The following is a 24,252-nucleotide window of genomic DNA, read 5'->3' as shown; positions in this document are numbered from 1 at the left end:
TTGGTTTGTTTTTTGCTTTTGCAATTTTAGACCCAAATACACCTACTATAAATCGTGTAACTATTTTAAGCAGTTTAAAATGTAATATTACTATAATTAAAGCTTTTTCTAACTGAATTAAAGAAATGCAATATTAATAATTCAAAGACCACCATGTAGTTTATAGTTTATAAAGCACTTTCATGTGAATTATTTCCATTTAAATGACATTGCAGTGACTTGATTTTCACAGTTGTGGTGTTACAAGCCACAATTGTGTAAGAATACTTTAAATAACCTGCAGCATTACTCAGAGTCTAGGACTTTTCCTCTGTAAAATGGGGATAATAAATAAAGCCTATCTCAGTGTCATTTTAAGGTTCAAATAAATATTAAATAAGATAATACATGTAAAAGATTTAGCACAATGCCAGATACATGAAAAGCACTAGGTAGGTTAGCCATTACAATTTATTGTAATTAAAAGCAGCAAAAAATACTTCATAAAATATATAAGGCACTTCATAAATGTTAATTATTGTTAATTTATTTAATTCAGAATTAAATAAATTGAATCTGCACTTGTCCTGGATCAGAACTAATTTATGGCCTAAATGTCAATTTCAGAGGTGAAAATACTTTGAAATTTTCATCATCTTAATGAATTATTTTGATTCCATTTGTATGTGAATCAATTATCCCAAGTTTAATTACCTATAATAGGCTAAGAATCCAATATCTAAAAATACAATAATTATCAATTCAGCAATTGAAGCAGGTCACCTTTCAGCTGACTGCCTCAAATTTTGCTGACTAACAGGGCAGCAACAAGGAGCCTGTTCGATGTGGTTTTTACTGTAGCTCTTCCAGGGTACACACATTGGTACATTCACTTTTTCTTTTCTTTTAAAAATTCATTTATTAAAAAATTTTTTTTAATTTAATACAACTTCACTATAAATTTTATTTCAGGAAAATCAGATACTCAGAAAAAAACTTCATTTGAATAAAGTAAAATTAAGAGAAATGACTATATTAAAATTTTTTTTTATTGAAAAGGAAAATTAGAGACCTAAAAGTAGTGCCAGAATAGCCAGGAAATTGTTATGCACCTTATTAATTTCCTTTCGCACATGGTGCTTTTACCAATAAAAATAGATATGCAGATTTGTTTAGAAAAAATATTTACTAATGATTTACAAATATATGCCACATATACTCACTAATGAAGTCCTTTAGAAGATCAATATCTCATACATGTGAAGCTTGTCAATATGAATTTATAACTGCAAATAGTAAGTGCAACGTTAATTTAACAGGAAAAGTGACTTTTTGGTTACTTACCCAGAATGAACAGGACTTGAGACAAGATTGACATTGTCCAAGGTGTCTGCAGCCCAGCTGTAATGTCTAAGAGAATCTGAATCAAATTCTCTTGTGAATGTTAGATGCTGAAAAATAAAACGATATATTGTGTCAACAACCCATCCAAGACAGTGGTTTCTCTGTACGTACAAAATACACCTGTATGTCTCCATAGTCCAGATAGTCTAACATTCAAAACAAGCATATATATATATATTTTTCACAGTTGCCCCTTAGTATCCTCGGGTGATCAGTTCCAGGACACCCCCCGCCCACCCATCCCCCTGGATACCAAAATCCGGAGATGCTCAAGTACCTTATATAAACTAACTAGTGTCATTGGCCCTCTGCATCCATGGGCCTGACTGTACATTCCTCCACAGGTCTACATTGAAGTTTCAAGAATTAGAAATAAAGTTCATTGATACGCTGTATTATCTCAACCTTTTAAGAAACCATCTTGAGTAACTGGCATGGCACAAGGAATATCACAGAAGTAATGCTAACCATGATTTTAAGTACTTCAACAATCTCTAAATTAATCTGACAATTGTAAATTTCTTTTCCGAATCTCAAAATAAAAATAAAAAAATTCAATCTTGATAACTTCTGTTTCCAAGTGGGGTAGATAAGCCAGCAACAGCCTAGTGCTGTGCTAAGCACAACAGATAAGTGTGGAAATCATCTCTGCGGGCAGCAGAGAACAATTGAGGTGCAAAACTGAGGAGCTATATTTGGAGAGGTGGTTACCTGGAAGAGTTGAGCTTTTTGTTGCCATTTTTAACTTGGGGGCATTTGTCAATTACCAGTGCAGAGAGAATTTGGGCTTTGTGCCTACAGGGGCTACCTGCTGGGGAACAGAAAAACCAAGGGAGTTTTGGTGGAGATTTGGGTGGCCTCAAGCATGCTACAGATTTCCGTTCAGAACATTTGCTAAATTCTGGGGCTGGGGCTTCCCTGGTGGCCTAGTGGTTAAGAATCTGCCTGTCAGTGCAGGGGACACGGGTTCAAGCCCTGGTCCGGGAAGATCCCACATGCCACGGAGCAACTAAGCCTGCGAGCCACAACTACTGAGCCCACGAGCCACAACTACTGAGGCCGCGAGCCACAACTACTTAAGCCCGTGCGCCTAGAGCCCACGCTCCACAACAAGAGAAGCCACCGCAATGAGAAGCTCACACACCGAAACGAAGAGTAGCCCTCGCTCGCTGTAACTAGCCAAAACCTGAGTGCAGCAACAAAGACCCAACACAGCCAAAAATTAAAATAAATAAATAAATAAAATTAAATTAAAAATAAATAAACAAACTCTGGAGCTGTGCAGAACAGGAAGCTAAAAAACTAACCAGAAAATCTCTGAAAGGCTTAACAGAGCTTTTGGGCAGTTTCATGAGAAAAAGATTTAGAGTGTGAGACTTGGAAGGGGAGGGGACCCAAAGATCATACCAGAATTTCAAATAAGGACCCTGAAGGGCCAGGGACAGACCAGAGGTAGCCTGAGATTTACCAGGGCTGTGAACCAGCCTCATTTCAGCAAAATCTTGATTGGATGAGAAGAATCAGCCACCACTCTTTGCCTAGCAGAGGGATGGTGAATCCTCTTTGAAGGAATATTATCATCCCTGGGTGTGTCGTGTCTACAAATTTGTTTTTAGACATCATGTCCATCATGCAATGAAAAACTGCCAAGCATGGCCAGAGCACATGAACAAAAACAAAAACAAAACAAACCCAGATACTATAAACAGACTCCCAAGTCACCCTACATTTTGAAGGAAGTTAATAAGAACTTTGATTATAGTTATCATAATAACTATGATTAGTATGTTTAAGGAAATAGGAAAAAAGATAGAGAAAAGAAATTAAAAGGTGGATGATTCAACAGAGGACTGGAATATACGTAAGAAAATCAAATGGGCCTTTGTTCAGTTCTAAGTATAATGTCAGTTCTTAAACACAATAGGAAACAGGGTTAATATATGGGAAGTGTTAATGGAAAAATACAAAAAATGAAGGGTAGATTGAAAAAATTTTTTATTTTATATTGGACTATAGTTGATTCACAATGTTGTGTTAGTTTCAGGTGTACGGCAAAGTGATTGAGTTATACGTATACATATATCCATTCTTTTTCAAATTCTTTTCCCATTTAGGTTATTACAGAATATTAAGCAGAGTTCTCTGTGCTTTACCATAGGTCCTTGCTGGTTATCCATTTTAAATATAGTGGTGTGTATATGTCAAGGGTAGATTTTTTTAAAGAATGGAAAATACAGAAAATAGTATGAGACGTAGAACACAGTGAAAGGTTTTAACGTGTGTGTAATCGGACTCTCGGAAGTAGAAGAGGAGAATAAGGTAGGGGCTATGTTTGAAGAGAGAATGGCTAAGAATGTTCCAAATCTGATGAAAGATATTGGCTTACACACCAAAAACGAAATCAATCTCAATTTTCGTCCTTGTAAAGGTCTGCTTTCTACTGAAACCCCAGTAAAATGAGAGTCAAGAATTCACACTCTCACACACACGCGCGCACACACACACACACACACACACAGAGGCAAAGAGAATAAGAGAAGACATCAGCAGAAAAACAAGGATTGGTTGAAAGTCTCTCTAAAAAGTGATCCGATCTCCATAATCCCCTCACTGATTTATCAGTTGCCAAATAACTCACCCCCCATCAACCTTGGCAGAAATCTAGAGGCATAGAGACCAGAGGCAGAAGATTAGAAGGTCAGAGGCACCATAATGAAAATGGAGATTAATTGAAAGTTTATGTAATGAATGTTCAGACCCAGCCTTCTACCTTTACTGGTCTCCCAGACAGACAGTTAGGGACAGAGCCTTGAGGCAGAAAATGAGGAGTCTTCTCTGGGATTTTCCAGTGAAATGTCCCAGACTTATTACTTTAGTGGAAATCACAGATGCTAAGCCCTCAACTATGCAGAGAGCATCCCATAAAGCTTAGTACTCAGTCATCAAAAGGTACCCTGAGCAGTTGTCTCTGGAGAGGAGAAGTTGGGGGCTGAAGGTGTATATGGGGGTTCTTTTTTTTTTTTTTTTTGCTGTACGTGGGCCTCTCACTGCTGTGGCCTCTCCTGTTGCGGAGCACAGGCTCCGGATGCGCAGGCTCAGAGGCCATGGCTCACGGGCCCAGCTGCTCTGCGGCATGTGGGATCTTCCCAGACTGGGGCATGAACCCGTGTCCCCTGCATCGGCAGGCGGACTCTCAACCACTGTGCCACCAGGGAAGCCGCCAATTTTACTGACTTTTAAAGACCCCAACCAACCCACCTTCAGAGTGGGGCAAAATATTTAATATAAAGTAGGTGGTGCTGCTTACTTTATTTTTTAGCAAACTACAATTCCTCCATTTGGGGCAGCCCTAAGGTTATTTTCCAAAAGACCTGTTTTTTTTCAAGTTCTAAGAAATAATATCACTCCTCTTTGGTAATTACAGTAAATTATTTACCTTTGGTACTCTTAGAAACATGCACTGGCGACATTAATTATTGAAACAATGAATTGTATCCCACAAAAAGGTATGACCGCCGTCATGTAATATTTATCGAGGCTGGGGTGTGCCAGCACATGGGGATCCCTTTGACTCCTTTCTAACTCCCCGACTCTCACACCTCCTAGTCACTCACAGGAACTTTGTCATAACACAAATGAGCAAATGTATAATCAATTAAAAGACTTGTTCAAAACCATGAGCCATATGTCCCGATATTTGTCCCAGTTTTTCTTTTTTTCCATAGAGTTTTGCAGAGGCTTATGGGCAGGCCTAGCAATTTTAATAACCTAAATACAGACAAATAAAATGCTCTTCCTACAATGCATCCACTGAAACACAAAAATAAGGCACTTCATCTGAGCCTATGATTTGTGTGTGTGTGTGTGTGGTACGCAGGCCTCTCACTGCAGTGGCCTCTCCCGTTGCGGAGCACAGGCTCCGGACGCGCAGGCTCAGTGGCCATGGCTCACGGGCCCAGCCGCTCCGCGGCATGTGGGATCCTCCCAGACCAGGGCACGAACCCGTGTCCCCTGCATCGGCAGGTGGACTCCCAACCACTGCGCCACTAGGGAAGCCCGCCTATGATTTTTATAGAGATGAAGTGGTAGCTTCATTTGCAAGCTACCTGTCTCTGAACACTTTTTTCTACAGACTAATGTTTACTTAAAACAGAAACGTGCCGTTTGAACTGCCCACTTATTTTAGCCAACAATATGAATTTCAAGATATTGTGACATGTCATTGTACCTGGTACCATGGTACCAGGAAAAACTCTTCTTCTGTTTGGTTACTGAACCAATAGACATTTAAAATGATAAACAGGTCACTACGTGTGATGATGGTTAAAAAAGATGAACTAGAAATGGCTCTTAAACTTCCCACAGCAGGTAGGGGTGCTCCCAGGGCTTAATGGAAAAGATTGGCTTTAGAGCTGAGTCACAGACTTGGATGTGAAAACTGCCTTTGCCATTTGTGAATAGAGAGCACTTCTTTCCCACTCCTAAGTTTTCCATTTTAGAAAGGCAACTCAATTGTGTCACTGTGGGCCTCGCCCTGTCCCTTTATATTCAGGAAATGTGATTTCTTTATCTAAGTGGTAGATTTGGGAAGCCTCCTCTCAGATCCAGTTTTCACTCTCATGGGCCTGAGCTTGGTCACAGAAGGCAGACATCCCCCCTCTGCTCCCCTAAACAGACCTCCGTGAGGGGGCTGCCTGCCCTGGGTCGCTGATGCTGGCCACTGGGTAGGGGGTCTGCTCACGTCAGGGGTTCAGTTACCAGGTCCACTTGGCTCAGACATGCAGCCAGCCCTCAACCTGGCCTCCATCAGGAATAAAGGAGGTATTTTGCCTTTGACTGTTCTTTTTCTTTATTTATTAAAAGCCCCCTTGGAGATGCCCCAACATTACTTACTGCTTTTATGATCCTTAGAATGTCTCTTAACTTTTCTCAGTCTCAGTTTCCTCCTTTTCAAATTGATGATTGGTTGATAGGAAGATTAAATGAGAATGTACACCAGAAATCTGGCACCAAGGCCAGGGCTGGCAGGCTGTGGTCGTTTCTACTTTTCAAAGGATTTTCAAAGGACATATGTATAATCGCTTCATTTTTCTTTTCTTTTTTTTTTTTCAGTTGCTCCTACTTTTCAAAGGACTTTTATTTATGTGAGCTCATTTGTTAAAATCTGATAACTTGTGGAGAAAGCAGAGCAAAAACAAACATATTCCAGGGCCAGCACTGGTCCTTTACAGTTATATACACAGGATGCCTATGTGAAGTCAACACAGCCCATTCAGTTAGAAGAACGTACCTTCTACATGCCTAAGTCTTATTTATTGACTCAAAAACATTTACATTTCTAGCTTAACAGCAATACTGTAACCTACTCTGTCAACTCAATGTCAGGGACCGTCCTAGGCCTTACATTACCTTGTTCTTTGACTCTTCAGGACGGAGTAGCCTTGGGAGATAATATACCATTTTACAAATGAGGAAACTGAAGTTCAGAGAGAGACTTGAAAAATGTGACAACACAAAGTCAATACCAAGTGCTGCGTGGCTTTAGTAGGACCCTGTGTTAAGGAAAAGTTCACACTGACTTAAGAAGACCTTTTACTCCCAAGTCAAAAATGATTATGAATAAGCACATCATTTTTCATCTTGGAAGTGATATCAAGGATACTATTAAAATCAAAATGCACATTACTCAATAGCGTCCAAAGGCTGACTAATGATATCACTGTCTCCAAGAGGTTCACACTTTCCCAAAATAGTTTCTCACAGGCCCTGTTCATCAGAGAAGAGGAGAGCAAGTACACACTGGCCTCACCCATGAGGACACACCCAAATGCCCAGGACTGGAAATAAATGTCCAGGCACAGAAGAAAAGAGGTAGAAGGCAAGAAAGTACTCGCAAGGAAAAGAAAAAGAAATCCAGTTAATTCCCACATCAGCTAATGCTCCAGGCTGCTGACTGTCAACCTCCAGTGCTGGATGACACCAGTTAAGGTCCCTGTCTGTCCACTTGGCCACCCCTGACAGAAGGTGGTTCTGCAGATGAACGGGTGGTCTTGATATTGCTAATGTTGCCGGCCCCAGGTAAAACTCACAGCAACGGGTCACACGGAGAATGAAGTGCATCTAATCTGAAAAACTGTAAACATGATCTAGTTGGGAAACAGCTGGATGATGGAACCAGACTGGGAGCCCAGGAGAGCAAAGGCTTCTCAAAGTCAATACCCGGCACTTGGTGGCTTTAGTAGTTATCCTCGTCAAGGATAACTGGAGCCTGTGGCCACACATCGGATAGGGCCAGGGCAGGGGGACCCATGTGGGTGTCAGATCCCCTAGACAGAGAACAGATGGCTGGGTTTGAGGTGGGCTGCATCACTTCATAGCCCAGTGACTGGCAGGTCAAAACACCTCATTGAAAAAAACCTCATTCCTGCATGTGAGTAATGGGTGGATGTTAACTGCCCCAAGTAATAGGAAAGTGATGTGAAAATTCTAAATTGCTATGCAAACAGAATCACAGATAATAATAATAATCTTGATACTCCCAGATGTGTTATAACTGAATTTATTTCTTAAATTTATATAACACTGCAGCCCCGTATATAGCTTTTTAGGTTGGCATATGTTTTATCAGAGTATAGGGAGTAGCCTGCTGGATTAACAAATAATAGTGGCCTTTTGGCCATGACAAAATACTTGTCTAAACACTGACTCTTCCAGCTGAATATGCTTCACTCAGGCCTGCCATACTTTGCTTATGAGAGTGGCATTGCAGCCTAGGGCAGCAGCAGAATGGGTTCAAGCAGCCATCAGACCTAAGTTTTATTCTCAGCTGTACCACCAAATGTCACCTAATGTGACAATGGACAAGTAAAACACTCAGCCCCAGGCTCTTTGTCTGTGAAGTGGTGCTGATAATACCTAGTCCATAAGGTGGTTGAAAGCACAGAGTGAGATGATCCATTTAATAAAATGTATGGCAGGTGCTGCCCTGAGTATTATAATTATTATGATCTATGGCAGATACTGAGTGAAATGGCAAACTGCTGCTGAAATAGACAGTAGGTCTGTCTGGACATCCGCCACAACTATCTGGAAATATTCTTTTAAGAAATGGATTCCATCTTAAAAGAAAAAAAAGTCTAATTCATAGTAACAGAGAATAGAATGGTGGTTACCATAGGCTGGGGGATGGAGGAAAAGAGGAGATATGGATCAAAGGGGACAAACTTTCACTTATAAGATGAAGAAATTCTGGAAACCTGATGCACGGCATGGTGACTGCAATGAATAAAAATGTATTATATATTTGAAATTTGCTGAGAGTAGATCTCAAGTGTTCTCACTACACCCCCAAAAATGGTAATTATGGGAGGTGACTGATGTGTTAATTAGCTTGACCATGGACATAATTTCACAATGAAGACGTGTTTCAAAACATCATGTATAGCTTAAATTCCATAAAAGAAAACCTCATTCAAGCAGCAAAATAAAATACAAATTAAGAGCTTCCTAAAGCAGGTCTTTTTTTTTTCCCTAAAGTATTTCTTTTCTTGAAATCAACTCTTATTACCCCCAAGACTTATTTGAGACCAGAATACAAACCAAAATGAAGTTGCGTTCTGGAGATTTCCAAATCGGATTGGTTTCAAGATAATTTAGCTACTAACTTCAACAAGAGAAGGTGAATCAAGGTCAGCATAGAAACTGAGAGCGTTAACACATCAACATCCAGCTCAAGACATCTACACGAACTGTACTACCTTAAGTTACAACACAAACCTCTCTGCCTTAAAAAAAAAAAAATCTGTAATCTTACTGACCAATCTGTGAGAGGTGTTGAGTGGATCACCTAAGTAATGCTGGCAAAGCACCTTGAAGAGGAAAAAGCAGGATATTAAATATCACTAGTCAAAGGTGCTTATCTTCCAAGGGACTATCTCTAGAAAATCTTTAATTCCAGGCTGGTGACCTTCTGCCACCATGCACATTTCTGAGAGCCCTTTAGAAATTAGCTTCAAAGAAAGAAATAGGAAAGTTAATCTGCCGATGGAGGGGGAAGCGGGCAGGCAGGGGTGGAACGGGGTTGGCAGGGACAGGAGGAAGGATTATTAGCATAACCAGCCTCTTGGGTTGTTCATTCTCCTTTTCTATTACTGAGATCATGGGAAAGGGCGGGTCTTGAAAAAAATAAACATGAATTTCTCCCAAAGAACTCTCCAATTTGCACGTTCCTTGCTAATATACCAAGTATTAGTACACAGCACAATATGTAACTAGATATACATGAGATCATCCTTAGCCTGCCAAAAGACCAAGTACAACCCAAAGGATCTGGAATCCTAGACTGGGAGATAAACGCGAAGAGTTAGGGGGTGGACGATGTAACAGCCGCTTCCAGGTACAGGGAGGCTATCAAGAGGCCCCCACTACTGGCTCCAGAATGATCTCCACTGTTACCCAACAGCCAGTGCAACTGTTTACACACTAGTTTAGTTACACCTTCCAAACTGGTCACCATTGGAAGCCCTGCGACTAGTCCCCTTAGGCACAAACCACGTGGGCGAATCTGTTCTGAAAAGGGAAGTCTGCAAGATGAAAGCAACCTAACGAGAGAGGGACAGGGCCCCGCAGCTGCCCCGTTTCTCTCTTTTTGTAGACCCATGGCATGTATGTCAACAGAACTGAAAGGCAATGGAAAATCCTCATTCCTTAGTGATCAACTGGTAAAGAATGCCTTTCTAGACATTTTTGCTGGGAAACACCCAGGTTGCTAGCTATTAAATCACAGCTCTTTTTAAAAATATATTATTTTTCTTTATTCTTTTTTTTTTTTTTGAGCTGTGCCACACAGCTTGTGGAATCTTAGTTCCCTGACCAGGGATCAAACCTGGGAGCCCAGCAATGGAAGTGTGTAGCTCTAACCACTGGACTGCCAGGGAGTTCCCTCATTTTCTTTTTATTTAGTTAAAATTAGATTTATTCCTAGAGAGAAAGCATAAACTAACAGAATCTCAAGGTTGAACTGTACTTTGAGATTCTAGAAGACTTTCTACATTGCCCTTGATAGGTGGTTGTTCAGGCCAGGTTTGACCACCACCAAGAGCAAGCATATTAGGACAGAAGCCCAAATTAAACTGGCTTAAGACACCCCAGGGGTGGGGGCAGGTTGAGATTAATGTACTGGTTTATATAGTGGGAAAGTCTGAGTGGTGCAACTTCAGGCATGGCTGCATCCAGCCGCGGCTAAAAAGATGGTAGGAATTCTTCGTCTTCATGCTCCATCCCCAGGAGCTTTGGGTTTACATCACCTTTACAGCTTAGCAACCCCAAAGGCTAGACAAAATCTCATTAGACTGGCTGAGATTTTATATTTCACCTCAATGTAATCACTATAACCCAGGACAAGGAATCCTCTGAATGGCCAGATTTGAGGCCCATCCTTGGGGAAGAGGAGAGGGAGGGATTCAGCCTACACCAGGTGTAGGGGTTTGAGCATCAGATCCTGTCACTGCCACCTAAAGAAAGTGGGATAGATGTCTGCAGGTGAAAATCCATGTCCCTAAGTGATTTCTCTCTTCTCCCATCTTTGAATAACTGCCAGAAATCATACTGAATTAAATGTTTCTGCCCACAGTACACATCCCAATGACATGTGGGGTCATTCAAGGGAAGTGTAATTAACTGGGTAGCCTGCACAGTATTTTTAGAGCACTATTACACCTTCTACTTCATATCTATGTAAAGGCCAACTATTTCCATTCCTTTCAAGATGGCTTCTATGCCATAATTTTTAGTATAATAATTTTCTCCATAATTTTCATAACTTGCTGCTGAATATAAGCTGTAACTGTTGTTAGTTCTTTTTCAAGCACGTTCAATAAGAACTTAGAATTAGAAACAGCATAATGAAGAACATGTGTCTAAATATAATCTTTCATGCTAAAAAAAGGGATACAGAGGATGGCACCGCCCCATGTTAAGAATACTAACAAGTCTGAGATCCCAGAGGGCAGACTGTGAAATTCTCCGCTGGTTCCCTTCTCACACTGAATGATGCAGATAGAGAGTGGAGTGGTGTGAAAACAGACATGTATAACTGAGTCACGCTGCTGTACAGAAGACATTAACACAACATTCGAAAGCAACTATACTTCAATAAATTTTTTTTAAAAAAGGAGGCAAAAAGGAGGCAACCTAGAGCCATATGGCCAGTGATTCTGCCACTCACCAGCTGTGTCCCCTGGGGTGAGTTACTTCAGCTGTCTGTACCTCAGTTTCTTCATCTTTCTAATGGAGCAGAGAAATGATCTCATAGGGGTTTTTTTGCAATGTAAATGAGTTCATTCTAAACTATTTAGTACTAATTCTAAAATACTTAGAATAGTGCCTGGCACATAGTAGGAGCTGTTTTCAGCACCATCACCACAAGCACCACCGCCTTATCTCCTGATGCCATGGCATCTAATGAACAGTATTCCATTTATGTCACGGGGACTGGCTGACCTGGATCATAACACGGCAATTACAAGAGCCATACCAGAGAGTTGCTTTCAATAGTTATGTCAGAAGAAATGAAAGAACCTGTCTATTATACTCATCCTCGACAACCAGGCTTCAGTTGAGAGTAAACCCTGTTCTTTATTACCTCCTGTTGGGAAAGGAATGTTTCTTAGAGCAACAAATATTACTCTAAGACATCCTGACACACACAAATCTCAGCTTATAAAACAAATACATTAGATGTTGACCGACCAATATACAAAAAGATCCCAGCCACAGTTGCTTTCAGGCAGTGGTTCCTAACTAAAGGTGCATCCCAGTATCATCTGTGGAACTTTGAAAAACACATGTGCCTGAGAACCCAGCCAGGGAGACTCCAATTCGGTACACATCTTAATCTCCAAAGAGCCACTTGGTAATTCCAATGTGTGCCCTCAACTAAGAACTCTGAGTAGGAATCAGGGGCTTTCAACTCTGGGTGCATTTAAAAATCGCATGACAAGGCCCCCCAGGGCCCCGGAATGAGGAACTGAACAATCATGTCCTTAAAGGTTCTCCGGGTGATTCTTGGGAGCAATCGGGGCTGAGTGTTACTGCCTTAAATAATAAAATCTTCTGACAAATGCAAGACATGATTAATTTACATACACACTTTCAGAAGCATATCTACAGGTGATTCTTTTTTTTTTTTTTTTGCAGTATGCAGGCCTCTCACTGTTGTGGCCTCTCCCGTTGCGGAGCACAGGCTCCGGACGCGCTGGCTCAGCAGCCATGGCTCACGGGCCCAGCTGCTCCGTGGCATGTGGGATCTTCCTGGACCGGGGCACGAACCCGTGTCCCCTGCATCGGCAGGCGGACTCTCAACCACTGCGCCACCAGGGAAGCCCTCTACAGGTGATTCTTGATTACAAGGTAAGGGGAAGGTAAAGGAAAACAGAGTTCATGGATAATCCAGTATCACAGTACAAACATGTCAACTCTTGATATCCATGGGGGAATTAAGTAGTTTACAAACTAATCATGACTAAGGCCCAGCAAGGAATGGGGATGGGCTTCCTTCTCTCAGCCTTACTCGCCAGCTCTGGCCTCCACACCGGCCTTCAAACCAGCACAGGTTCTTAGGAACATGAGGGTGGCAGGCCTAACCACCCTGGACCTCAACTGTACTTTAACTGTGGTTAATGTGCAAACGGATTAATCAGCAGCAGAATAATAAAGAGGCAACTATGCTTTGTATGGGTGAACTCTACTCTTGTTAAAAAAAAAAAAACTCACGCTAAGTTAATTTTTATTCATTTTTCACCTTTTCTTGTCAAAGCAACTTTAACTGGGCAATGACAAGGCAGTTTTAAATCGGACAGTAAGTCATATATCATTGCTAAATTTAGGAATTCTAAATATTTCAGATTTCTTGCATGCTTTCAGACAAAATCAATACTGCGGACAAACTCTGTTTTAAAATTTATCCATGCAGATTTTGAGACATGATAGACATCAACTAATAATTTTTTGTCACCTAATTCTAACGTAAGGTGTTTAAATGCACTTCTGAAGTAAATGCTTCTCATGAGTCATGCCCAGTGTAACTAGACTCTTCCCTCTTAAAGCCTCTCTTTTGAGGAATTAGCCTTTTCTCTCTCTTCTATGATAAATGAGACATGGGGTAAAATAAGCTAATACACCTCTTTCAGAATTTGTTTTCCCCTTTCCTCCAAGTTTTTATTTTATTTTAATTTAATTTAATTTTATACAAAATAAAAACATTGAAAAAGCTGTATAAGGAATATTCATATACTTTCAACCTAGATTCAACAATTAACATTTGGCCATATTTGATTTTTTTCTCTCACTCCATGCATATGCTTTTGGTTGAACCATCTGAAAATAAATAGCTGACAAAGATTACCTCATTCCTGAAAACTTCAGCATGCATACCCCTGGAAGAGAGATATTCCCTGTATAGTTTCAATACTATTATCACTGTTTGGAAAATGAACAATAATTTCCTAACAGTATAGCTTGTACATTTTCAAATGCCCCCAACTGTCCCTAAAATGTCTTTATGATATTCATATCTTTTTTTCCAAGTCTCCGGTGAATTTATCATGGAGTCATGTGATGTGCTCATTAAACGTGCTCATTCCATGAGAAATGCCTGTCAGACCACGGATTCTCTGTGGCCATTAAAGAAAGCAGCTTCCTGCTTCTGTAGTTATCAACTTAAGATTTATCTGTAAAGCTTTCAAGGTGTCCTAAGCTCTCCTTTCTTCTGACTGGCCTACAGAGGGTTTGTGATGTCCACAGAGGTATTTTTGAAATTGGAGCAGGAACAAACTATACAAAAGAACATCAGCTTTACCTCAAATGTTCTCTCTAGCCTTCATTTCTTTTCACGAATCCTTCATTCTGAGTAAATGTTGCCCCGCCATTCTATCTGAGTAAGTAGGTCTCGGCAGTAGCTAACAGGTAATGGTGTGAGAACACTCAGAAGCCTGTTTGTAGCCTTGTAGCATCACAAGCATTTATATTTTACTTTAAGGTTGATGTGCAGAAATTGAGAGGCTGTGTAACTATGGTGGTAAAAGTGGTGGAGATGGCGGTGCAGGTGATGGTGGCAGTGGAGGTGAGGTCACGGTGATAATGGTGGTGGCGGCCTCCATTTCAGGCCCTTGCCCCTCAAACAAGTATATATTTAGAAATATAAACCATAATTAGGGTCAACTGACAATTTGCTACTCCATTACATAATAGCAAAATGTTCAAGGAATCTCCTTTTACTTGCAATTTTGTAAGTTTTGTGGGGTTCCCTTAGAGCACAGAGAATTTCACGTATTTCTACACTTTTAAGTGTTAGCAATATATCCACGAACATTTCATTTCAATTGGGAACATAAAGAGATCAGGGTCACCCAACTAGGATAATGACCACAGCCAACAAAGCAGAGAGTTCTTTAGAAAATCTCAACCAATACCTGGGCAACACTTTACACCCAAGAACTTAGCTTCATCATTTGAGATAAGTGCTTTCTCTGGTGCTACCGCCCATTTAAACCATGGCATGTACCTATAATCATTCTACAAAGGGTGTTTTTTTGACCAAACACTGAAGAGTCACTGCAGTCAGCTCTGTGAGACCTGCTTGCTAAGAATGTTCCAGAGAGTATAAAGCACTAACATACGTATTGTAGGTCCTTATGAAGTACAACGTACATCTGTGTGTCTGGAAGTCGGCACCTCCAGACAGATGGGAACCCTCAAGGTGTGACGACCCGCAGCTTAACCTCTAACTTGGTGATGATAAGTGTCCATCACTTATTCATCTGCCCCAATGTACCTTCATTATGTAGTGAATCAACAAGTCCAGCATAATTTCACCATTTACATTATTTAAATATTACAGGCCACCTTCAAAATTAGTTTTATGGTCCAGTTTCATCCATCACCAGCTCCTGACCGTGCACATTTAACATCAGGTATTGTGTGAATCTAGAATAATGACCCATCCTGAGCCCCTACGCAGCAGGACTCTGTTACTGAGTCTTCCTGTAATAAACCAGTATCTATTCAACCGCAGTTAACGGAAAGAAGAAATTGCATAAACACCAAATGAACCTAGCAGGGGTTCTAGTAGAAAGCAAAATACTGGCACGCCTTGAGAAGGCCCATCCCAGGCAGCTTTGAAGCTAAGGGAGCAAAAACATGACCAATCTAATCTTTAACTTGCTAAAAACAATTTCAGCAAATTCCAACACGCATACATAGTTTGTTGAGCAAAACCTAACCTTCCTGTGGATAATGTCAGCAACTTTAGCTACCAGTTATTATTACCTCTCTTTTATTTACTTATTTATATGTTTATTTATTTTATTTATTTATTTTTGGCCTCGCCGCATGGCTTGTGGGATCTTAGTTCCCTGGCCTGGGGCTGAACCTGGGCCCTCAGCAGTGAGAGTGTGGAGTCCTAACCACTGGACCGCCAGGGAATTCCCTTAACTCTCTTTTTTAAAAACTGCAAGATTTGGCCAAGAAATGAGAAAGGTATCCATGCCTTTCCTAGAACTTTTCTAAGTTCCTCTTTGTGGGATGAGATTGATATGCAGAAGAGAGGGATATTTCGATTTATGGTACAATTGATTTTTTCTTTAACTGGCAGTACAGGAAGACTTACAAATGCAAAACCAAACATGCAGAAACAGAGTTTTTGTCATGCGACAAAGAACATGATTCCATCATACAAATGAAAGTTTAAGGACGGAAGAAGATTTGACAAAGAACGCATACCTGCTCTTTGGATGGCACCAGGAGTTCTTCAATCGTCATGCTGTCCCGCGCGAAGGAGCTTCTGTTCAAGGTGTAAGACCTATCCGAACTGAAGGAGCGGAGGCTGTTGTAGTTACAGTTAACCATTCAAGAGTGGGAGATGACGATGAGATGGATAAAAGAACGTTAATGCATGCAACTTTAAGAACAGGCAAGATGGCCAAAAACATCAACAAAAGTCGTTCTTGAAAAGACATCATCAAAAATAAAATCCCTTATACTTTAGGAAATCTCTTAAGCTTAGACAACCTCATGATCAGGTTTTGTTTAAAATTAGGTGAGTTGGTGTTCAATCTCTGAGAAGGTGAAATGTGTGAAAACTTGGACATTTCACTATGACAGTCAAACCAACATGACTCCAGATGACTGCAGATAATTTGATAACTAGAGAGATTTTTCTTGGTTAAGATCTTCTTTTAGAGTCTCCTCCCTTTCTGGTCCATATTTGTCTATCTCGCACTACTGAATGGAATGATGGTGCTGTAAATGTATCCATTAATAAGGCTTTGGAAACTAGATGTGGATTTAACCTATCGAGAGCTCTGGTTTATAGTGGCTTCTCATGGAAAACATGAAGAAGGAAGGAGGGTTATGAATACACCTTACATTATCTTCTTTGCCATCTTTCTGGCCTGGAAAAATTCAAATTCCATGTATGGTTATCTTGTCTTTCCTTACTGTACGCTTTTTTTCTTTGCTTCTTCTCTTCTCCTTTCTAGCCTCTCTCAAATCCTCTACACAGCCTTTGAACTTCCCAGAATGCAGAACTCCTGACGTCCTGAAGTGCCATTCACCACCTTGACCTCTAAACTAAATACCAAGAGGGCTTGGGGGATGGGCAAAATGGGTGAAGGTGGTCAAAATGTATACACTTCCAGTTATAAAATGTGAATACTTCACATTTAGTTACTTGCTTATTTTCATTTTCTCAAATTACATTTTATTTTATATGACTTCCAGTTATAAGTCCTGAGGATTTACTGTACAGCATGCTGACCATCGTTTATAATACTGTTTTGTATGTTTGAAAGTTGCTAAGAGAGATTTTTTTTTTTTGGCCGTGCCACGCAGCATGTGGGATCTTAGTTCCCCGACCAGGGATCGAACCCGTGGCCCCTGCAGTGGAAGTGCAGAGTCTCAACCACTGGACCGCCAGGGAATTCCCGAGAGTAAATCTTAAAAGTTCTCATAATAATAATAATAAAAAAAGTGTAATTATGCATGGTGATGAATGTTAACTAGACTTATTGTGATGACAGTTTTGCAATATATATGTATATTGAATCATTATGTTATATACCTGAAACTAACATAATGTTATATGTCAATTATATCTCAACTTAAAAAAAAAAGAGACCAATAGAGTCAGGGACCCTGGTAACCCTGCATATATCCACAAAGGGCACACAGGCAGGCTGGAATGGCAGCTCATCTGAGCCTTGGTGGAACCCCTGTGATCCTTCAGAAACAAAGAGGATGGAGGCTGGTGAAGAGCTGCTCCGAGGCCATCTTCCACTTGCCTCCCTACCAGGTAGGCTGTCGTGAGGTAGCTTTTCACTGCCTCCCATTTTGAAAGAGGTCTGAGGCTTCCTGCCGTGCCCTCCTTGGAAGAGATCGGACTGGAATTGGCTCCTGAGCAATGGGGCAGCCCACAGCTAGCGTGGTAGACATACAGCCCCTTTGGTTTTGGTGTCATCCTTTCTGGTGTGGAAGACAAGGGCCACGGGAAGTTAGCCCCGCCTAGGAAGTAATAAACTGTCTGAATTTAAACGTGGCTGCTCGAATCTTTACCAGCAGAATCTGGCAGACTTTGGCCTGGCTGTGCCTTTCTCTGTGCTTGACAGGGGAACGAGCAAAGGAGAGGTAACTGAGGAATGATGCTGTGCTTGCACAAAATGATTCCTTCCCCCACTGCCTATATTAAAGGCATACATGGATATATTTTAGATACACCAAAGAGTATCCAAAAGTGGGGATTTTTATATCAAGATACAGAGGCCCCCAAATGACAGGCATAATTCTAAGTGTCTACACAAGTGGCTAGGTCCATGCTTCTAGGATGAGAGCCTTACTTTCTCCAAAATAACCATCATTCTACAGAGTCATTATTTGGTGTATTCAGCAAATACTTACGAAGTGACTATTATGAGAGGGACACAATATCAGAAAATGGATATAGAAGCAAAAAAAAAAAAAAAAAAAAAAGAGCATTATCCCTGCATAGAGCTTACCCAGTAAGCCATGTGACTCTGACCTCTTGCACCGTTGGGCCTCCAGTGCCCAATCATATATGACCTATCACTCTTTTTTTTTCCTGTTTTTGTTGCAAACTTTTGTTACTCCTGTTTCTAGCCCCATCCCTTCTCTCAGATGCAATGTAAGCTTCCTAAAAGCAGGGATTCTCTTTCTACTTTCTAACTCAACACTATCCAACAGAACTTTCTTTTCCAACAGAATGATGGACACGTACTCAATCTGCACTGTCCAACATACTGAGCACCTGAAGTGCAGCTAGTGTGACGGAAGAACTGCAGTTAATTTTATTTAATTTTAATTCATTTTAATTTAAGTAATCCTATGTGCCTGGCAGCTAGACCATTAGATAGTGCAACTTCTACGTACTTATAGCAAGACTCCATTTTGCCCCCGTGATGTGATTTGAGAGGCACAGGAAGTTCTACACTCTGCATCAGATATTCGTTTCTTTAAATTTTGGTTACCATGGCATATGGTAATATTGGTGGTACGTGAGAACGGTTTTTGTATTGTATATATGAACAAACACAAATTTTTTTTTAATGATGACACATTCATTTTAACTTTAGTTTTTAAACGTATCTAAGATGTGTTTTTTTTTAAAAAAAACATCCTTTCTTTCTTTTAACTTACGTAGGAGTGCCAATGAAAGAACAGAGCCTAGAATTGGGAGCTACCAATGGAAAAGTCTAAAGATGTCCTCATTTTACATAATGTCATTTGACATAATTCCTACTCCTGACTAATTTACATTAGGCAGATGGAGCCGATTAACAGCATCAAGCTGCACTCTAAATCCTTAATATACTGAAGTATTGATACTTTCAGCTACTAAAATGAGAGATTATTTGCATGGGGGTCTGGAAGGCATTCAATTGTTTTTCACTGAGGTCAACGATATTATTTGCAGCCATCAGTATACCCTAAGTGTTAAACGGAGGAAATGTTAGAAAAACACATGCTTCAGATTTCTGAAGTTATACTAAAGTACCTAGCACAACTCAGAACAGCACCCAGCAAACAAACAGCCCTTCCAATCAAGACTTTTCCTTTAAACCCAGTGCAATTTCTCCAGTTACTTCATGCACTATACAACTTTGTTAAGGGAAATAAATTCCTCACGTATTCAGTCAACTTTGCATAAGTACACATTACTTGTCATACATTTAGTTACTTGCTTATTTTCTCAAATCACAAAACTGATTTTCTAAAGCTGAGCAGAGAAATAAAAAAGAAAAAGCACATGGCAGCACAGCATAGCACAGCACAATGCTGAAGAAAATAAAGATGAGAAAATGAGTCAAGGAAGGGCAGAGAAACACTGTCAAGGTGCCGTATCGTCTTACCTGATCTTGGGACTATTTTAAAGTATTTTTAGAAAAAACAGAAGAAGTAGAAAGCAAAAAAATCAGACAGGGAAAAAAGAAAAAAAATGTTATGGTTGAATGAGTTACACATTTAATGTATTCCTTTCTAAATGTTACACTCAGAATATTATACTTGGTAACAGTTTAACAGTACTTTAAAAAACATATTGGCTTTATAGATAATTTGCCTCTGAGCATAACATCAGTTGCCAATGTAAAAAAATGAGTTACATATAATAGCAACAAATAATAATGGTGCAATCCAAACTAGAAGTATGAAAGCCTCAGAAATGTCTTGTGAAAAATTTATAAGAGACAATATACTGGTTTCAACTCTCACTGGAGGTCAGCTGCTGCAATTCCCTATATACAAATGATTGAGTCATGAAATGTAGCTTTTACATATTATCTGAGGAAGAGAATCAGCTAGTTATTGGATTACAAAAGCTCTTAAATCTCTAAATAGACTTTTCCCTTGAGGTCCCTTAAGATTCTGCAATATTTTCAGTTGTAACTTGTTATCTGTGATTACCTGAAATAAGACTTGTTTTTAAAAACTTATTTGCCCCTTCTTATTAATGACACCTGCTTCAATAAGATTTTAAGGCCTTTTATAAATATATATATATAAAGCCAAAATTCTAATAAGTTACATGAGGCTCCAAATTCTATTAAACAAAAAAAGATTAACTCAAAGAAAAATCAATTCAGTGTCTAAACTGGCCATATCAACGGACACTGAGAATAAACTCCCAGGTTTACTTTGAGGGAAGTGCCATTTACTATTAGAAAATGAAACTTTTAACAACAGATCCTTAAACTATAGGAAAATGTCCCCAGGGTGCTAGCTTAGAAGGTTTAATTATTAGCTTAAAATAACTTGACTGTCAGCAAACATGCTGTTCATCCAACCAGGGAAAAGAAGTCCCCAAATTCTGGACAAGGTTCTGTTTCTTTCAACCAGTTTCAGGCTGGAGCCAAGGTTTTCCACGTACAAAAGCTTCAGTTTTCAGAGCTGAATTTGCTACCATTCTACCTGTGACTTATGGTTAAGTCACTGTTTCACTCTTAACATGTCCCTTCTAAACAAACTAATGGCATACTTTTCAAAGAGATACTCAGTTGACAGACAATTCCAATAAACAATACATAATTTTTTCCCAAGAATGCTCTCTATTAAGTCTCAACCATAAATTGTTCTTTCAGTCACGAAGAGAGAATAGTGAACAATCAACACAATATTTCTTACTTATTGGAAAAGAGGATCTTTCTTTCACTATGGAACAAAACTTAATTTTAAAACATGTGACCTAGATTGGTTCTCTCCGTTTTGCCAGTGAGCTCTTTTGCTATTATGCTTGAAGCACTACTGCCACGTGGGGAAAAAAAGAACAAACGATTAACATTCAATTGCATAAAATTAAGGACTGAAAACCACAAAAGAAGACAGCAGAGCATGTGTACATTTCACCAAATTCACATCCTTATCCAAAGAGCAAACTTGGGGATAATGTGAAAAATGAAAATGATTTCGGTTTATGACACATCATGGTTGTTGTAAATTAACTGTGAGAAAAGAGCAACGATAAAATACCTGGCAGAACGGGCTCCCAGACTGAAGCCCATGTAGCCCTCTGCAGGCAGAGAATCATCGCCCAATTCCTTAAGGTCTTGTGGCCCAAGATACTTGTCCGTGTCGCCTGTCATTGCATCTTCACCTGCGGATGCACAAAGCAAGTCCAAATCAGAAGCTTCCTTTTTGAAAATGTGTCTGTTGGGGAGAAAACTGTTCCTCCGGTCATTGGCCAATCACCCATTTTTCTCATGTTCATTTCCCCTCATCCCCCCCAGATAATATTTGAAACAGCCATTAGAAGGAAAAAGTATAGGTAGAGGTTAGTTCATCATTTCAGTAGTAAATTATTGTGACCACCTAGAGGGGTGGGATAGGGAGGGTGGGAGGGAGATGCAAGAGGGAGGGGATATGGGGATATATGTATACGTATAGCTGATTCACTTTGTTATACAACAGAAACTAACACACCCTTGTAAAGCAATTATACTCCAATAAAGATGTTAAAAAAAATAGTGAATTTAAGCAGCAGAAAGAGCTCCTGGCATTAGGTACCAATTTTAAACTGTTTCTGTATCGCCTTCCTCCCTGCCTCAAGCCCCAGCTGACTAGAAAGGTTGATCTTTTCTGTCAGCTAGAGTTTTCCCGGCCCAACCATGATGAGGGCAGCTTGTTTGAATGGACCTGGATTGCAAAATAAGAGGCACCTCTTCATTACTGTTCTGCAAATTATATGTGGGAAGGGAACCGACTTTATTTTAAATGTTCTTCTCACACCCAGGATCTCAATTTGGGGTTTATGTAAAAAACTAGCAAGTTATTTAATCTGAAACTACAACTGCTCAACTGGGGAACCTTGAAACACATCCATTTTGAACTGTTTTGAAATCTATCAAATTAACAACTCAGTCCAGCTGCCCCAGTGCTTGAACCCTGCTTGGAAAGCAGCTCTACCTTCAATAGAGATCAAATGGGGGCTTCAGCAGTTGTAAAGAAGGATGATATAAATTGCTCTTGAGCCATCTATACAAAGAGTTAATTGCATAAAATACTTTTACTAGCTACACACGTATAACATGACCTCACACGGGAATAAACCACATTCCAGGGGTGACAGGGCAGGTTTTCCAGATGCCTTTTGCCCTCTGGGACATTTCCCATCCTTCTCAAAATGCAGCACGGGCTGTGGAAAAGTTCCTTTCACAAACAGGCAAACCCTATCTCTCCTTTTTATGACTCTTGTTCTACTGGATACAAGCTTGGCTGGCCGAGCAGGATTTCAAAGGAGTACATGTTATGTTTTCTCAAAGGTAAGCGATTTCACCCACTCCAGCTCTATTTTCCAGTCCTTCATTCAGCACTGTTTATAATTTCCATTCATTTAAACTCGGGAAACCACAAGAGCTCAGCTTTTAAGCTACCAATCAAGTCTAAAAATCCAATATCAACTACTGTTTTCGCAAGTGTAAAAACCAAACAGATCAACTTTCCACAGCTACCCGGACACCCGGTACCAAGAGATTATTTTAAGTAACTATTTACAGCTGGGCTATTTGCACACTCACTACATAGCAAACAAAAACAGCACACACCAAGTACGACTTAAAGAAAGATCTTACTCTGTGGCAAAGCCATTTCCACCAGGCTGGGCTGATCAAATGTTTTCCTGATGTCTCCAGGAATCCCTGAAGCAGTGATTTAGACTCTACCTCCAAATCAGCCCAAACAAACCAATTCCTGGGTTGGATCCACTGTCTTCACCACTTCCTCCAAGTTCCTCTCAGCATCTTCGTCTCCTCGCCAGCAACTGAAGAATTACACATCTTTTCCTGCCCATCAGTGTTCAAAGATTTTCAATATTTCAGATTAAAAAAAAAAAAACAACAAACCAAACCCCAAATCTGGCTACATTTCATTGAGATCAAGATCCTTTTTGATCACTCCGCAGACATCCTTTTAAAACTCCTTCTGATTGGATTAAAAACTCCTCTGGCAAGCCTCTAGCAGGATCGAATGGTGACATAAATGCAAGCCCCTGAGTTATTTGTATGTAAATATGAGGACTGCTCCAGTGTAGACTTGCGGTAATTTGATACCGATGCCCGGTGCCTAACCGGGTAGCCAAGGCAGCCTGAAATCTAGGGAGGGCCGGCGAGTGAGCCACTGCATTTAATTAGGAGGCGACTCTTCTCCAACCTGAAGGAAGAAACGGCCAACCCAGGTAGAGAGGAAAAACAGGAGAAGAAAACAAAGAAGTGGCCCAGGCAGGGAGTGGCAGAGGGCTCCAGGCAAACTTTAACTTTGTTCTCAGCTGGAAGCCTGGGTTATTTATGGTCCCTGTCAGGTGGAAGGAGGGGGAAAAAAAGAGAGAGAGGGAGGGAGGGAGGGAGAGAGGGCGGACCTGCCCGCGGGTTGAGGTTGGGAAACTGTGGGGCAGAGGGGAGCGGCCTCGATCCTCAGAACTCTCCAAGAAGCAGTGGAGAACGAGCTCATCACCGCTGCTTTTGATCCAGAGCTGCAGGAAAGGAGAAGTGAGACAAGCCGGGAAAATGGAGTGGATATTCTGTTTTTACTTCAGCACAAACTCTTTCAACTCTTTGATACGATCAAAGTCACTAACTGGTCCTCCCTCCTTGAGGGGTCCCTGGCGAGGGGGACAAGGCGGAGGAACCGGGGGTTGGCTGGGGAGGTCTTGGCTGCGAGGGGCTGCAGGCAGCCAAGGAGGCGCTTTTGTCACTGCGCTGTTCCACTGCTTCCCTCTCTCTGGGGCTCCTGGCCTCCCTTCCCAGCTGTTCCGCCCTGTTTTTTTTGGCAGTGGAGGGAAAAGCTAGCCGGACTTCTGCATCCTCCATCTGG

The 24,252-nt window shown here is 40.6% G+C and overlaps 1 protein-coding gene across 1 annotated transcript in view; it reads right to left on the bottom strand.

Moving 5' to 3' along the window:
* ANK3 (ankyrin 3) overlaps positions 1–24,252 on the bottom strand; it is a 337,518-nt gene that overhangs the window by 78,300 nt on the left and 234,966 nt on the right. The window contains exons 24-26 of the mRNA XM_082643157.1: positions 21,418–21,541; positions 16,162–16,264; positions 1,324–1,430 (exon numbers count right to left, since the gene is read on the bottom strand). Of these exons, the coding sequence (XP_082499283.1) occupies positions 1,324–1,430; positions 16,162–16,264; positions 21,418–21,541 (334 nt within the window). The remainder of the gene's footprint in view (positions 1–1,323; positions 1,431–16,161; positions 16,265–21,417; positions 21,542–24,252) is intronic.

The sequence above is a fragment of the Mesoplodon mirus genome (genome assembly GCF_964341445.2).
Source record: "Mesoplodon mirus genome assembly, chromosome: 2".
Classification (NCBI taxonomy): Eukaryota; Metazoa; Chordata; class Mammalia; order Artiodactyla; family Ziphiidae; genus Mesoplodon; species Mesoplodon mirus.
The sequence above is the reverse complement of the archived record's forward strand: the minus strand, read 5'-3'. Positions and strand labels throughout refer to the sequence as shown.